Genomic DNA, 15,077 nt, shown 5'->3' with positions numbered 1-15,077 from the left:
AAACTTAAAGTCCTCGCTGCGGTCTTGTGAGGGGGGCACAGACTTGGCGCAGTTTAAAAAAAGTAAATTTGGACATGAACAACCCCCTTTAACAAGGGGGACGATTTTCATAAACCCAACGTTTTGTTATTTAATGCTCTCCATGTGCGTCAGCGGTCTCAAGGACTACCTTTCAAGGCTGAGGACTTGGTACACCTAAAAGTTTGCGGCCTCGATACTCGGGTGAAAATTTGATACATCTGAGATGGTGTCTGCGGTCTCATTGTAGAGGTTTCGGATATTGATGTATGAAGTCTGCAGTCTAGTTCTCAAGGCCACGAGCTGGCACTGCCATTTTAGGTGTACCTAGTCCGCATGCTTAAAAGCTAGTCCGCAGACTTTACCACTTGGCCTATTTAAAACTTTAAAAAAACTTTTATGGGGTCCTCTGAAGCACCTTGGACTTTGGCCTGGGTGTCAGTGTGTTCTTACTACGCCACCTTATGTGTCCTTTATCTTTTATTTTTGGAATGTGGGGACCTTGCCAATGTGCTGTAATGGGGGAGGGGGTACATAATAACTTCTCTTCGGCAGCCCATCAATCACCATTGTTGCGTCCATAGCCTCAGGTTTGTGAGGTTGTGGACGCGACAGTTTGCTGACCTGAAGTGGTAGACAGAAGTTGAAAGCTCCTTCGACCAATAGAAGGTCTTCAGTTTTTAACTTGTAGTCTGCAGATGGTCCAACGGCCTGTCCACAAACCTCAGTGAACTACAACAACCAAGATATACAAAAGTGTCAACCCTTTAAAGCGTGCTATTTGAAAAAACGGAGCAGATTCACATCAAATCAATAAAGACACACTTTCTGAACAAAGTTCTACTTTGGTGCAAAGGTTGGCATAAATAAATTCAATTCTGATTACATAAGGTTGGTAAAACACCTGAAGCTGTCTTAAGACAGAATGATTCAATCACTTCTAACCATCACTATCTTATATACTTCTCACACAAGTGACTTTGCACAGACCCACAGCCCTACTAACCTTTCCGAAGAACCGGCCTGTCAGGGTAATCACTCAATTTCCTTAAAGGTAAATCAACCTCTGCTTACATCTGTACGGATGGTTAGTAATGTGCACAATCTCATGGTAATCCGTCAATAATTAAGACCATTAGTCTCCTGTATCAGAGCTATTATCTCACTCTGTCTGCTGTAACTCAGGTTTCTTCTCATTCTTTAAATAGATCTTAGTTCAAGGAGTCTGCTATGGACAAGCTTCTGAACGTTCAAAAAATGTTTTTTGTCTAGACTTTCTTTCTAGGCAAATAAAACAAGTATAGTTGAGAAGGGTAACAGGTACATAGAGTTTGATGGAGCTGCAAGACCTTTGTAGCAAACACTATATAATGCACAACACATCATCATTATTATGGAAGGCTAAGGTCTGCACACAAGAAACTGATTCATAAGGTTTATACCCCTTTACCTGTTTGACACCTTAAAACAGACATATTTGTGTGTGTATGAGGACATGTTGTGAGATGCTTAGACCTCCAGACAAACACAAAAAGGACAATGTTTAACTCTCTCCTGCCATCTTGTTCAGTCTGCTCCCTTGATACTGTGTTCATCCAAGGCAGCAGCATCCCTAAAGGAGGGGACTTCCTCCCTTGAATCCTCCATTGAGACCTGCTTTGCGGGGAGGTTGGGTCCATTTTGCCACCAGTGTTCAGTGGCCAATCAAGCAGGCCATTTTGTGTGCCACTGCAGAGATGAGGGCTGCGCCCCGGCCACTGCCCTCTTCTGATTGGATGAAGGTGATCTGGCAATGTGGTGTCAGCATCCTAACGTGGGAGTGGAATTTTTCCTTGAAGCTGTAAGAGATGAACCACAAAAGATGCAAATATTAGCTCAAGAGATCCTCTTTTCATCACATCTATAGGAGTGGTGACAGATAAAGCACTCTTGATCCTGTTTTCTCAAAAGTATCGTGAAGTAGAAAAGAGCTTCATTTTTATTAGCAGGAAGTTACAGAAACTGGGGGGAGGGGGGCTTAGGCACCTTTACTGAACAGTGAATATCTCCCCTGCTCAGCCTTTATTCAGGTCCTGGGTAACTTCAAGGATGGCTCCTTGTAACACCCATGACATTCAGACATAACACGGAGCCAGCAGAAACAGCTACCCAGGAAAACAAGACACTGAACATCTCCAGCTTTAGAGCGCACAAAACATGGACAAGCAGAAGACAAACAAGTGTATACGTGTGAACTATGGATATCAAATTCAGAATATCGAGGCATGCAAATATTGAGGACAAAATATTGAATCCAAAATATCTAAAGGTAAGTAAATGCAGATTTTCGATACATAACTTCACATGTATGTACCTTGGTAATATATATCATCAAGGTACGCAGAAGGGGAGTTAGTGGATTAATATTTGGGGTGGATTACTAACCCACATCCTTGTCAGGGTGAACCCTTAAAGTTACGAAATGAATTTGAGCTCAATCCCCTGAAAGTTATGACACAAAGCCGACGGACTTAATTTAGGGCAAAGTGTAAAGTGATCATGAAGAACCAAAACAGTATTAAAGCCAAACAAAAATACACTAAAAATGCAAAACAATCAATAAGGAGAACCGCAGGTATGAGTTTTTAAAGTTTAAGTAGGAATACAATGTGCCACAAATTGTGCCTAAAGGGTTTCCTCTCGCACAAAGAAGGTTTGCTATTTATACAGCGCTTAAAATCACAATCTATAGATCATACTGTGATTATCTACATCTGCTGGGCGCTAAAGATTAGAAAAGTATGCTGTGGAATGATGCAAGTGTTTTAAGATCTTTATTCAGTTAACATATTGGTTTTAAACCTTACAAAATGATATGAGTTGCTATGTATCTTTTTATCTATTTGCTTTTTAAAATAGCATAGAACGTCAGTTTTCTAGAGCTAATTTTTTTAACACATACTATTTATTTTCTTACAACCGATTCATGTTTTGGTATTGTCTTTTGTAAATCTTTTTATATTTGAGTTTTCAGACTACCTGTATTGGTATTATCTCATTTATAGTCTAAGCGGATTGACAGTCCACTGCTGTTCGCAGTGGCCCCAATTTTAACGGTTAACATAGCCGACCCTTTTGAGGTATTTGTTGTCAGGCACATGTCAAGAGGATGCTTCAGTCTGTATATTGTCACCATCGTTTAATCCATATTTTAAGTTTGTCATCTTGCACTTTCTATCCTAATGTATGTTTACATGTATGAATTTCTCTTCTGGTTTATTTTGTCATCCTTAAATGAGCTTTTATGGTCAATATTGACTGAATAAACACATAGTTGACCTAAGTAGAAATGGAGCATAAAGTGCCAACTATAGTCAATGATTGCGATAGACTGAGACCTAGGTGCAATTTGAGGTTGCCCAAAATGGAGCGCAGGACTCATATGCCAAACAGGTTTGTCCTGATCAAAGATTTTACCTTCTGACTTAGTCCTTTAAGACCCAATCCTCCACCGGAGTACCCTTCTAAAACCCCTCGGACCTCAGGAGAGGTACTTAGAGACTCACGGTGTGTCAGGCAGAGGCCAACAGCAGGGTCCAGTCTAGGTCCAGCTGCCACTGGGTAGCTGGGCAGTTGCAGGAAAGTCCTCTTGTAGCTTGTTGTAGCCCTGTATCTTGAACAATGGATCAGTCTTATGACCTTTGGGGTACACTTCTTTATCCTGGGTACAAGAGGGAGCCGGTCACAGACAGCACATCCAGTCCCCTTCTGTTCTTCCTAAGGTCCAGTGGTGTTCTTAAATTGATGCCTGTAGATGCCCCATTGATGACTAGCACAAGCTATTGGGTGGGAATAACTCCTGGGTATGCCCTAACCAATGGGGTAAGAGTTCCCACTGCCTCCCATTTGGGTATTTTCTCGATGGCAAAAGTCTTTGGCCACACTAAACTTGGGCTCTGAGAGCTGGGTGTGTGTGGGGAGAATTTACTATGTCAATCCTAGTGTTCTTCCATATCTAACATTAAAATCTAGTTTGGGCCACCCATTGTACCCACAATAAACCAGAAGACAAAAGTCTTGTAGAACAAAGCAAGGTTCATCAGCAACCAGATAACGGATACACTAGAATTGTCTTGCCATCCTGTTTTCTTCCTTTCAAGTGTGCCCCCAGTGTTATATGTAAGCCCAGCAAATCTGTTGAGCAGGATTTTACACTCCAGCAGAATTGGCCAATGTAAAGTCAAATAAAGACGCTCATAGGCTCCACCCATCTACTGAGCTTGAAGGGGTCATCTCTACCCATGCATGGCAACTTGTCAATCACTATGACCTATTTAGTAGCTCCTTAGAGGAATTCCACACCTCATTCACACCTAGGCAAATGCTAATCTCTGGCTGTGAGAAGTTGGAGAGCATATGCAAACAAACCCCAGCAACTTGAGGCAAGGAAAAGGTAAAGATTCCACTATCATCCAGAGGCGCTGCGAGGAAGGAGCACGGCTACACCACGGCTCCAGATCTCTATATTGGGCCCTTATCAAGGAGGCTTGGATCCGTTATTTTATTCGTGACTGCTACTTCAGCGATACCCGGTCAATTCCTTACAGGAGACCACACCACGACGGAACCCATTGGAATCGCTCTTCAATATTATTTACGCCCTGACGAAGTTCATTCTGCTGAACGAAATGCGTTGGCTGAGACTCTTTGCACAATTTGGTTGGAATATTTGGAATAAAGAACAAACAATTTTTTTACTAAAAGAAAATTGACTACTTGTTGTTACTTAAACAGAGGACCAGGGTAGTGCACCGCTCCATCTTTTTCCAGATTCCTGTTTATCTGCCTGGCAGTTTGCATCTCCCAACGGCAGGAGCAGTTTGTGCACACCAATTGTGACTACAATATCGACTTTCTATAACGGGAACGCAGCGAAGAAGTGCGGCCATTGGAGTCCGCCGTTGAGCATTGCCCTCCACAAAAGGTAACTTTCTAAAAGTTACTTTTCCTTAATATTTATGAAGCATTCTTACATCACCCTTGATTTGGATTTTTAATTACTATTAAAATAGCTGCTTAAATATTTTTCTAGCTAGTCCCAACCCTGAGATATATATTAGTATATTAATATCTTGTATTAAGTATTTTTAGTATCTGATTTTATACATGGGGCAGCTAGGACAGCCACAAGGAAAATAGCCATTGGCTGCTACTCACTGTAAGGGCATGTTAGCATTACATTTCTACATGTCTGTCAGGGACTGTCCGGGACTATGTCGGGAACACAGTCATGGACTTGAGCATGGACTGGGTAGAAAACGTATAGTGCACAGAAAGAGTAGTACAGCGCTGCCCAGGATCACACAGGGAGTCAGAGGAGAAAAAGGGATCCAAAGAGGAAGCCTGTACAGTGAAAAAGATGGCTAAGACTCAGAGAGGAAGGGCACTCACAAGGCAATTTAGCATTCAGACTAGCTACACCCAGGACCGACGTGTAAGACATATATATAAATCAACATTAACAATAAAGGGAATGTGGGGTAAAGCACTTGGGAGCTCCACACGGTAAGACTGAAGCTCAATAAGTTCCTCACCCACAATTGCTGTTTCAGATACGGACTGCAAATACCCACATATAGGATATGGTTGCAAAGGCAGGGTCTGTGGAGCTGATACCTATGGTGATGTTAGAAATGTAACTCAAAGACAATACACACAGTGAACACGAAACACCACCTAGGTAGTCAGCTGTCCCCACGGATCCTGGCAATCAAACAGGAACACAAAGGCAGTACCAGCAAGGGGTAGAACTAAACACATGCATGATAGACAAGGAGCTAGCAAGGAGGAGTGCTTAATAGGAAAGGAAGGAAATCACAGGACACACTTGGCAGAAAGCAAGTAACAAACATACAAGGTAATTAGAAGCAAGACAGCAGGCATAGAAAGACAGCAAACTAGGAACCGGAACCAAGGAAATGGGAAGAAAGGCAGGGACTGGAAAAAGATATACAGAAGGGGAGGCTACAAGGGTATACTAGAATAGTGCAGGTTCAGGAATCAAGAAAACAAGGTAGCGTTAAAGGCAGTGCTGGGGCAGGAACAAGAATTGAGCAAAAGCTCAGGAGCCAAGGAAGCACTGCAGGCAGTGCTAGCTCAAGGAAACAGGAAATAGCCACAGCTCAGGAAAAAGAGTCAAGAGAGCACTGCAAGCAGTGCAAATCAGGAACAAGAAATAGCTGAAGCACAGGAACAAAGAATAACTATAGCTCAGGAAACAAGGTAGCACTGCAGGCAGTGCTAATTCAGGCACACGGACTAGCTATAGCACAGGAATTCTGAAAAGAAGGATATCAAAAGCTCAGGAAACACTGGAAACAAAGATATCAAAAGCTCAGGAAACACTGGAAACAAAGGTCGGTCTCACATGTATACAGCTACAATGACCAACAGGGAGCTGGGGCTTAAAAGAGCTCACAGTAATCACATGCATCAGGTGTGAGCAGGCTAGCACCAGCCAGCCACATGTGAGCTAAATTCCTCCACCCATCCTTGGCCTGCAGTGGTGGAGATGAAGCAGTATAGGGATTCAGCCAGAGTAATTTAAAGTGTCTGAGATTAGTTCAAGCATTTCATCCATCATTTTTGTATACTTTAGTACTATGCCCTAGGTGGGACGAGTATGCCCAGGCGTGCGTCCTCTGCGTGCTGTGCCAAATTGAGCTATCTAGCTCCTGACTGATGAGCCCTAAAAAGGGCAAAGCCATTCTTAGCTTGTTTGTGCTCTGGTTAATGGAGGACCTGGCCTAGCAGTTCACCTGAACTGTTACGACTGGAGCAGGGTCAAGAATGATTTGTACATGGCTGGGTCCGAACCGAGGTGGCAAGGTGTGCAGAATAATGATGGACTGGGATGCAACGCTTACTAATTAACAGTGGCTGAGAGTAATTTAAGCATTATATCCATCACTTTTTTGTATACTACAGTTCACTAGTGACATTTAACTTAAAGACCCTAGGTACATTTTGATCCATATACGAGGGACTTATAGATAAGTTAAATATGCAAATTAGGAATATGCCAGTTCGACTATGCTTAAAAGGGGATCACAGGCACATTACCACTGATTAGCAGGTTTAAAGTTCACTGAGGTTTAACACCAACAACATTATTGGGTTAAGCAAAAGGTGAAATGAATGAGTGGCCACGCAGAAAAGGCGGATGTCCTACAGTTAGGAACAGTAAATCTATAGTTCCCTATATGTACTTACCTTTCGATATTTTTTCCCTCAATATTCTGTCTACAGTATTCTTGTATGCACGTATTCTTCGGCTCGTTATTCAGTAGTACAATCCCACTGCAGGCGCACTCTACCAATCTTTACTGACTGCAGGTGTTATTTTTAAAAGTACAGGTTTAATTTAATGTGAGTATTGTTTATGGTTGCTATCTTTTTAAACAGAAGAATATCTGGTCTGCATGTTTTTGGAGGAAAGTTCCCTATGTAACCCCTGTGAGGTACTCAGGATATTTACATGTGGAAGCTGCCTGGCAGAAGTAAGCTTTAAGCACAATGAACTCATGTTGCACTGCTTTAGTCTAGTTTTATGGCTCTAAGTCATATATGGTTTACTATAGTTTCTGTCGTAAGCATTGTCAACCAAGCAAACCTGTTCCTTTCCCAATACACCTTCGTGGTCTACCTCTGGTGTCAAGTGTTAATACATGCATGGCTGGCAATCATGCATTCAATGGATATTGTGGAATTCATCAGTGATGAACAATAGGACTGCCAAGTCATTAGAATTGCCCCTCTAGAATGAAGGTATGAAGTTTTAGACCCCAGAGTTAAATCACATATCATGTTCTCTGACAAGACAGGGGAGAAGACAGAAGGATTGAACATCATCACTATCTAATACCCTCTTCATACTTACTTGGGCAGCAGGGAGTGATGTTACCATTAACTTGCTTGGCTGTCTGTTTGTTCCAGTACAACATAGCATGTATGGACTGAGGGGATCAAGCTGTGTTTGTGTCTCTGTACTTGAAGAGTATGGATTGCTGTAGGTAAGTATTTAGGTGCATTGTCTGAACAGTGTATATGTCCCATTACGAAACAGCAAGTTCAGGAGCACTTGAATAGGTAATAAGGATTATCTGTAAAATACCTTCCTATACTTCATTGGTGTCTATGCAGTGATGTCAAGGGTTCACTGACAGACTACCGAGCCCCAAAATATCGCACTACAAAAATACTGTGACCAAAATATCGATGATAAAAATATCTTCATCTTATAATGGTAAGTACAAAAAATATCGAGAGAGAAATATTGATGTAATTAATATCGTACATTAAATATTGTATTTTTAAAAAATATATAAAATTAATGAATACATTTTAAATAATATAAATAACATTAATTAAAGAATAAAATAAATATAATATATATTTTAACAAATATAACCAATTAACTCAATTTAAAAAAAGTTAAACACATATATAATAATTAATATATATATTTACATATATCTACTTAAAAACAATGTTTAAGATATTAATTTTAATTTATATTATAACTGAACAATTGTTAAATAATGTAATATTATAAAATATATATATATATGTATTTTTACATATACTAATGAAATAATTGTTTTAACAAACAAAGCATTCTAATTACCTTAAAAAAACGAAACAACTTAAAATTCTCTAAATTTAGTAAATAATATTTCACACATGAAAAACATCAATAACGAAAAATATTATAATTTTAAATAAACAAAAAGACAATAATATAAAATCTAACAATAGAAAATCGAATATAAATGTTAATACATATACTATTCCCACAACAGTTTATTTAAAACCATGCAAACTATAATAATACATGTATTTAAAAAATTGACAATTTCCATATCATGCAACACAAAAATTAAAAAACTTTCTAAAATTTACAAATTTTCCTCCAATAAATACAATAGTAGTAAAAAATGTAATTACAGATAGGTTTTATTTACTATAACCACTTGAGCCACTATAACAGAAAAAAACTGTTGCAGTACTGTTGCATAGCCGAAGGATAGCATTTACTATTTACACTCCAGCCACTACAACTGTTGCAGAGGGGTTACATTTACTATTCCCACTCTAGCCAGTACAACAATAGAGAAAGTGTTGAATAGAGGAGGGGTAAAATCTACTATTTCCACTCCAGCATGTAAAGCCGTAGGGAAAGTGTTGGATTGTGGCGGGGTTAAAATTACTATTCCCACTCAAGTTAATACAACAAGTAGGGAAAGTACTGGATAGAGGAGAGGTAAAAGTTACTATTCCCACTCCAGCAAGTACAACAGTAGTGAAAGTTTTGGATTGCGGAGGAGTAAAATTTACTAGTCCCACTCCAATAAGTGCAACAGAAGGGAAATTGTTATATAGCAGAAAGGTAATATTTACTATTCCACTCCAGCCACAACAACAGTAGGTAAAGTGTTGGATTGCAGAGGGGTTACATTTACTATTCCCACTCCAGCCAGTACAACAGTAGAGAAAATGTTGGATAGCGAAAGGGCAAAATTTACTATTCTCACTCCAGCTAGTAAAACAGTAGGGAACGTGTTGGATTGCGGAGGTGTTAAATTTACTATTTCCACTCCAGTCAATACAACAGTAGGGAAAGTGTTGGGATAGCGGAGAAGTAAACTTTACTATTCCCGAACCAACCACTACAACAGTAGGGAAAGTGCTGGATTGCAGAGGAGTTACATTTATTATTCTCACTACATTCAATACAGTAGTAGGGAAATTGTTGGATAGCGGAGGGGTAAAATGTACTATTGTCACTCCAATATATGCAACAGTAGAGAAAGTGTTGGACTGCAGAGGAGAAAAATGTACTATTCCCACTCCAGTCAATACAACTGTAGGGAAGGTGTTGAATAGCGGAGAGGTAAAATGTACTATTCCCACTGCAGCAAGTACAACAGAGGTAACGTGCTGGATTGCGGAGGAATGAAATTTACTATTCCACTCCAGCCACTACAACAGTAGGAAAAGAGTCGGATTGCAGAGGGGTCAAATTTACTATTCCCACTCTAGCCAGTACAACAATAGAGAAAGTGTTGAATAGAGGAGGGGTAAAATGTACTATTTCCACTCCAGCATGTAAAGCCGTAGGGAAAGTGTTGGATTGTGGAGGGGTTAAAATTACTATTCCCACTCAAGTTAATACAACAAGTAGGGAAAGTATTGGATAGAGGAGAGGTAAAAGTTACTATTCCCACTCCAGCAAGTACAACAGTAGTGAAAGTTTTGGATTGTGGAGGAGTAAAATTTACTATTCCCACTCCAATAAGTGCAGCAGGAGGGAAATTGTTATATAGCGGAAAGGTAATATTTACTATTCCACTCCAGCCACAACAACAGTAGGTAAAGTGTTGGATTGCAGAGGGGTTAAATTTACTATTCCCACTCCAGCCAGTACAACAGTAGAGAAAATGTTGGATAGCGAAAGGGCAAAATTTACTATTCTCACTCCAGCTAGTAAAACAGTAGGGAACGTGTTGGATTGCGGAGGTGTTAAATTTACTATTTCCACTCCAGTCAATACAACAGTAGGGAAAGTGTTGGATAGCGGAGAAGTAAACTTTACTATTCCCAATCCAACCACTACAACAGTAGGGAAAGTGCTGGACTGCAGAGGAGTTACATTTATTATTCTCACTACATTCAATACAGTAGTAGGGAAATTGTTGGATAGCGGAGGGGTAAAATGTACTATTGTCACTCCAATATGTGCAACAGTAGAGAAAGTGTTGGACTGCAGAGGAGAAAAATGTACTATTCCCACTCCAGTCAATACAACTGTAGGGAAGGTGTTGAATAGCGGAGAGGTAAAATGTACTATTCCCACTGCAGCAAGTACAACAGAGGTAACGTGCTGGATTGCGGAGGAATGAAATTTACTATTCCACTCCAGCCACTACAACAGTAGAAAAAGAGTCGGATTGCAGAGGGGTCAAATTTACTATTCCCACTCTAGCCAGTACAACAATAGAGAAAGTGTTGAATAGAGGAGGGGTAAAATGTACTATTTCCACTCCAGCATGTAAAGCCGTAGGGAAAGTGTTGGATTGTGGAGGGGTTAAAATTACTATTCCCACTCAAGTTAATACAACAAGTAGGGAAAGTACTGGATAGAGGAGAGGTAAAAGTTACTATTCCCACTCCAGCAAGTACAACAGTAGTGAAAGTTTTGGATTGTGGAGGAGTAAAATTTACTATTCCCACTCCAATAAGTGCAACAGAAGGGAAATTGTTATATAGCGGAAAGGTAATATTTACTATTGCACTCCAGCCACAACAACAGTAGGTGAAGTGTTGGATTGCAGAGGAGTTAAATTTACTATTCCCACTCCAGCCAGTACAACAGTAGAGAAAATGTTGGATAGCGAAAGGGCAAAATTTACTATTCTCACTCCAGCTAGTAAAACAGTAGGGAACGTGTTGGATTGCGGAGTTGTTAAATTTACTATTTCCACTCCAGTCAATACAACAGCTGGGAAAGTGTTGGATAGCGGAGAAGTAAGCTTTACTATTCCCAATCCAACCACTACAACAGTAGGGAAAGTGCTGGATTGCAGAGGAGTTACATTTATTATTCTCACTACATTCAATACAGTAGTAGGAAAATTGTTGGATAGCGGAGGGGTAAAATGTACTATTGTCACTCCAATATGTGCAACAGTAGAGAAAGTGTTGGACTGCAGAGGAGAAAAATGTACTATTCCCACTCCAGTCTATACAACTGTAGGGAAGGTGTTGAATAGCGGAGAGGTAAAATGTACTATTCCCACTGCAGCAAGTACAACAGAGGTAACGTGCTGGATTGCGGAGGAATGAAATTTACTATTCCACTCCAGCCACTACAACAGTGAAAAAGAGTCGGATTGCAGAGGGTTCAAATTTACTATTCTCACTCCAGCCAGTACAACAGTAGAGAAAGTGTTGGATAGCGGAAGGGCAAAATTTACTATTCCCACTCCAGCAAGTAAAACAGTAGGGAAGGTGTTGGATTGTGGAGGTGTTAAATGTACTATTTCCACTCCAGTCAATACAACAGTAGGGAAAGTGCTGGATAGTGGAGGAGTAAAATGTACTGCTCCCACTCCAACGACTACAACAGTAGGTAAAGTGTTTGATTGCAAAGGGGTTAAATTTACTATTCTCCTCAAGTCATTACAACAGTAGGGAAAGTGTTGGATAGCACAGGGGAAAACTGTACTATTCCCACTCCAGTTAATAGGACTGTAGGAAAAGTGTTGGATAGGGGAGGAATAACATTTACTATTCCACTCCAGCCACTACAACAGTCAAAAAAGTGTTGGATTGCAGAGGGGTCAAATTTACTATTCCCACTCCAACCAGTACAGCAGTAGAGAATGTGTTGGATAGCGGAAGGGCAAAATTTACTATTCCCACTTGAGCAAGTAAAACAGTAAGGAACATGTTGGATTGCGGAGGTGTTAAATTTACTATTTCCACTCCAGTAAATGCAACAGTAGGGAAAGTGTTGGATAGCGGAGGATTAAAATGTACTATTCTCATCACAGCCACTACAACAGTAGGGAAAGTGTTGGATTGCAGAGGAGTTAAATGTATTATTCTCACTCCATTCAATACAGAAGTAGGGAAACTGTTGGATAGCGGAGAGGTAACATTTACTATTCCCACTCCAATATGTACAACCGTAGAGAAAGTGTTGGACTGCAGAGGAGAAAAATGTACTATTCCCACTCTAGTTAATACCACTGTAGCGAAAGTGTTGGATAGCGAAGGGGTAAAATCTACTGTTCCCACTCCAGCAAGTACAACAGTAAGGAAAGTGTTGGATTGCGGAGGAATACAATTATTTTTCCCACTCCAATAAGTACAACAGTAGGGGACGTGTTGGATAGTGGAGGGGTACAATTTCCAATTTCTACTCCACTCAATACAACAATAGGGAAAATGTTGGAGAGGGGAGGGGTTAAATATACTATTCCAACTCCAATTAGTACAATAAAAAAATCTCAAACAAAATTACATTTCTTCAAAAACACATTAAAAATATAAAATATAAATAAATTGAAAAACATACAACTGTATTTAATTTTAAAAATAGAAAACATATTACAATGTTAAATACATAGGACACATACCTACAAATATTTTAAAAAACAATAATTTTCGTACAAATAAACATTTTTTATTTAAAAAGTATTTTTAACAACAAAATGAATATTACATAAATTTAATTTACTTACTTTCCACTGTATAGCATAACAAAACTCTCAATCTGCACCAAAAAAGTATCTTCTTCTAAAAAATTATTTACACTATTACTATACATATTTAACAACTAACCTCATTAATCGAACATTATTTATTAACTAAAATTAATGTACTTCCCACAATATACCCCCACAAAACACAACACACTTATACAATTAATCATAAATGGTTTACACAATTATCAAATTTTTAATTAATAATAATTAAACATTATTAATCACTTTCTTAAATTTACTTCCTACCCTATACCCCTTCAAAACCCACAGCCCACATATACAATCGAAAAAAATAATTTAATAACACAATTAACATACTGAATTATCAATTAAACAAATATGTATTAAGAACTGAATATAAATTCATTAAAATGGGGGCGTGGCCGAGCCGACGACCAAGGTGGCAGTCTGACCCAAAAGCTCCGGAGCCATCGCGCCTTAAAATACACCCACCGGCGCATATGTGCTGTACGGCGGCTATCGACGGCATGCTGGAGGCGCTTATGATGTGAGGCATCCCTGGCCTCCACAACGACGTTTGAAGGTGCCACTGACGATTGATGGCCTTAGATATCTGTTGATGTGACATATCCCTGGACCTTTGCTTACGCTATCAACCTGATGGCGCAGTGAAAGCCTTACCTGCACTAATAATGTTTGCAAGATTGTATGGGATAAGACGATTATTGCCATATCAGCTCTTTACGCTCCAGATGCAGTGACCATATTTTGGGAACATCAGCCGCAGCCGGTGCAGCAACTAGAAACTGTCAGATGGCTAGATCCTGATGTTTGGCGATCTTTGTACTCCGGCGGGGTGCACGTCTTTGGAGCAAGGCCAACATTGACGAACTGATGGTGCATCGATCATTTTAAGAGTATTGGGATAGTCAACTGTTCTACATGTTGTAAACCTGGGATCCGCATGTCACCTCTTTATTTCAGCAACACAATCCTAGACTCAAGCCATGTTGGCGGAACGGGTGGGCATATATACCACAGTGCATATCCGAAAACAAAATGGCTCCGATAGAGCATTACTACTTCCCTCAGGATGAATTTCGGTTCTTTTTCCTTTCCTTCTCTCTCCCACCCCTCTTTCCCCCCCTTCCCTATGTTCTTCATTACCTATTTGGGATTCACCGGTGCCGCATATCTGAGTATCCGATGGGGGTGGGGGGCGGAGTTAAAATAGGGTTTTCATTTCAGTTTGTTAGCTTTTAGCTGTTTAGTTTGTCTGGAGCACAACACAATACATAGCACGACTAGTAGCAGTCTAATTCTACCAGTTCCCTCCAACAGATCACCGTTGGTTAAATGATTGCAAGGGAAATGACCACCTCTGGATTGCACCTTAAATGTTTATCTTGGAATGTAAGAGGACTCTCAAGCCCGAAAAAGAGTAGACAGGTACTGGCCTAATTAGCAAGGTACTCCATTCAGATCGCCTTCCTCCAGGAGACACACTACGCGCTGCTCACTACACACGGTTTCGCAGTGACATGGGGCCGGAATTGGTTCTTTTCATGTTATAGTACATATTCACAGGGGTATGCACTTTAGTACACCACTCTCTTCCATTCCAGATCATATTGCAGACCATATTTGTGGTATCGGATCCAGAAGGCAGATTCCTATTTGCACAGGGCTCCCTTGGGGGAATGCCAGTGTTGCTAGCTAACATATACGCTCCAAATACTGACACATCTGATTTTTTCTCCAGAATAACTATGCACATTGACCGACTTA

The 15,077-nt window shown here is 40.1% G+C and overlaps 1 protein-coding gene across 2 annotated transcripts in view; it reads right to left on the bottom strand.

Annotated features, from left to right (window-relative positions):
- Positions 1-506: 506 nt before the first annotated feature.
- GCK (glucokinase) overlaps positions 507-15,077 on the bottom strand; it is a 292,542-nt gene continuing 277,971 nt past the window's right edge. For both annotated transcript variants that reach the window (XM_085636115.1, XM_085636116.1), the window contains exon 10: positions 507-1,856. In XM_085636115.1, the coding sequence (XP_085492241.1) occupies positions 1,712-1,856 (145 nt within the window). In that variant the 3' untranslated portion in view covers positions 507-1,711. The remainder of the gene's footprint in view (positions 1,857-15,077) is intronic.

This window comes from Triturus cristatus, chromosome 11, assembly GCF_964204655.1.
Source record: "Triturus cristatus chromosome 11, aTriCri1.1, whole genome shotgun sequence".
Classification (NCBI taxonomy): domain Eukaryota; kingdom Metazoa; phylum Chordata; class Amphibia; order Caudata; family Salamandridae; genus Triturus; species Triturus cristatus.
Note: the sequence above shows the minus strand (reverse complement) of the source record. Positions and strands in the feature narration are given on the sequence as shown.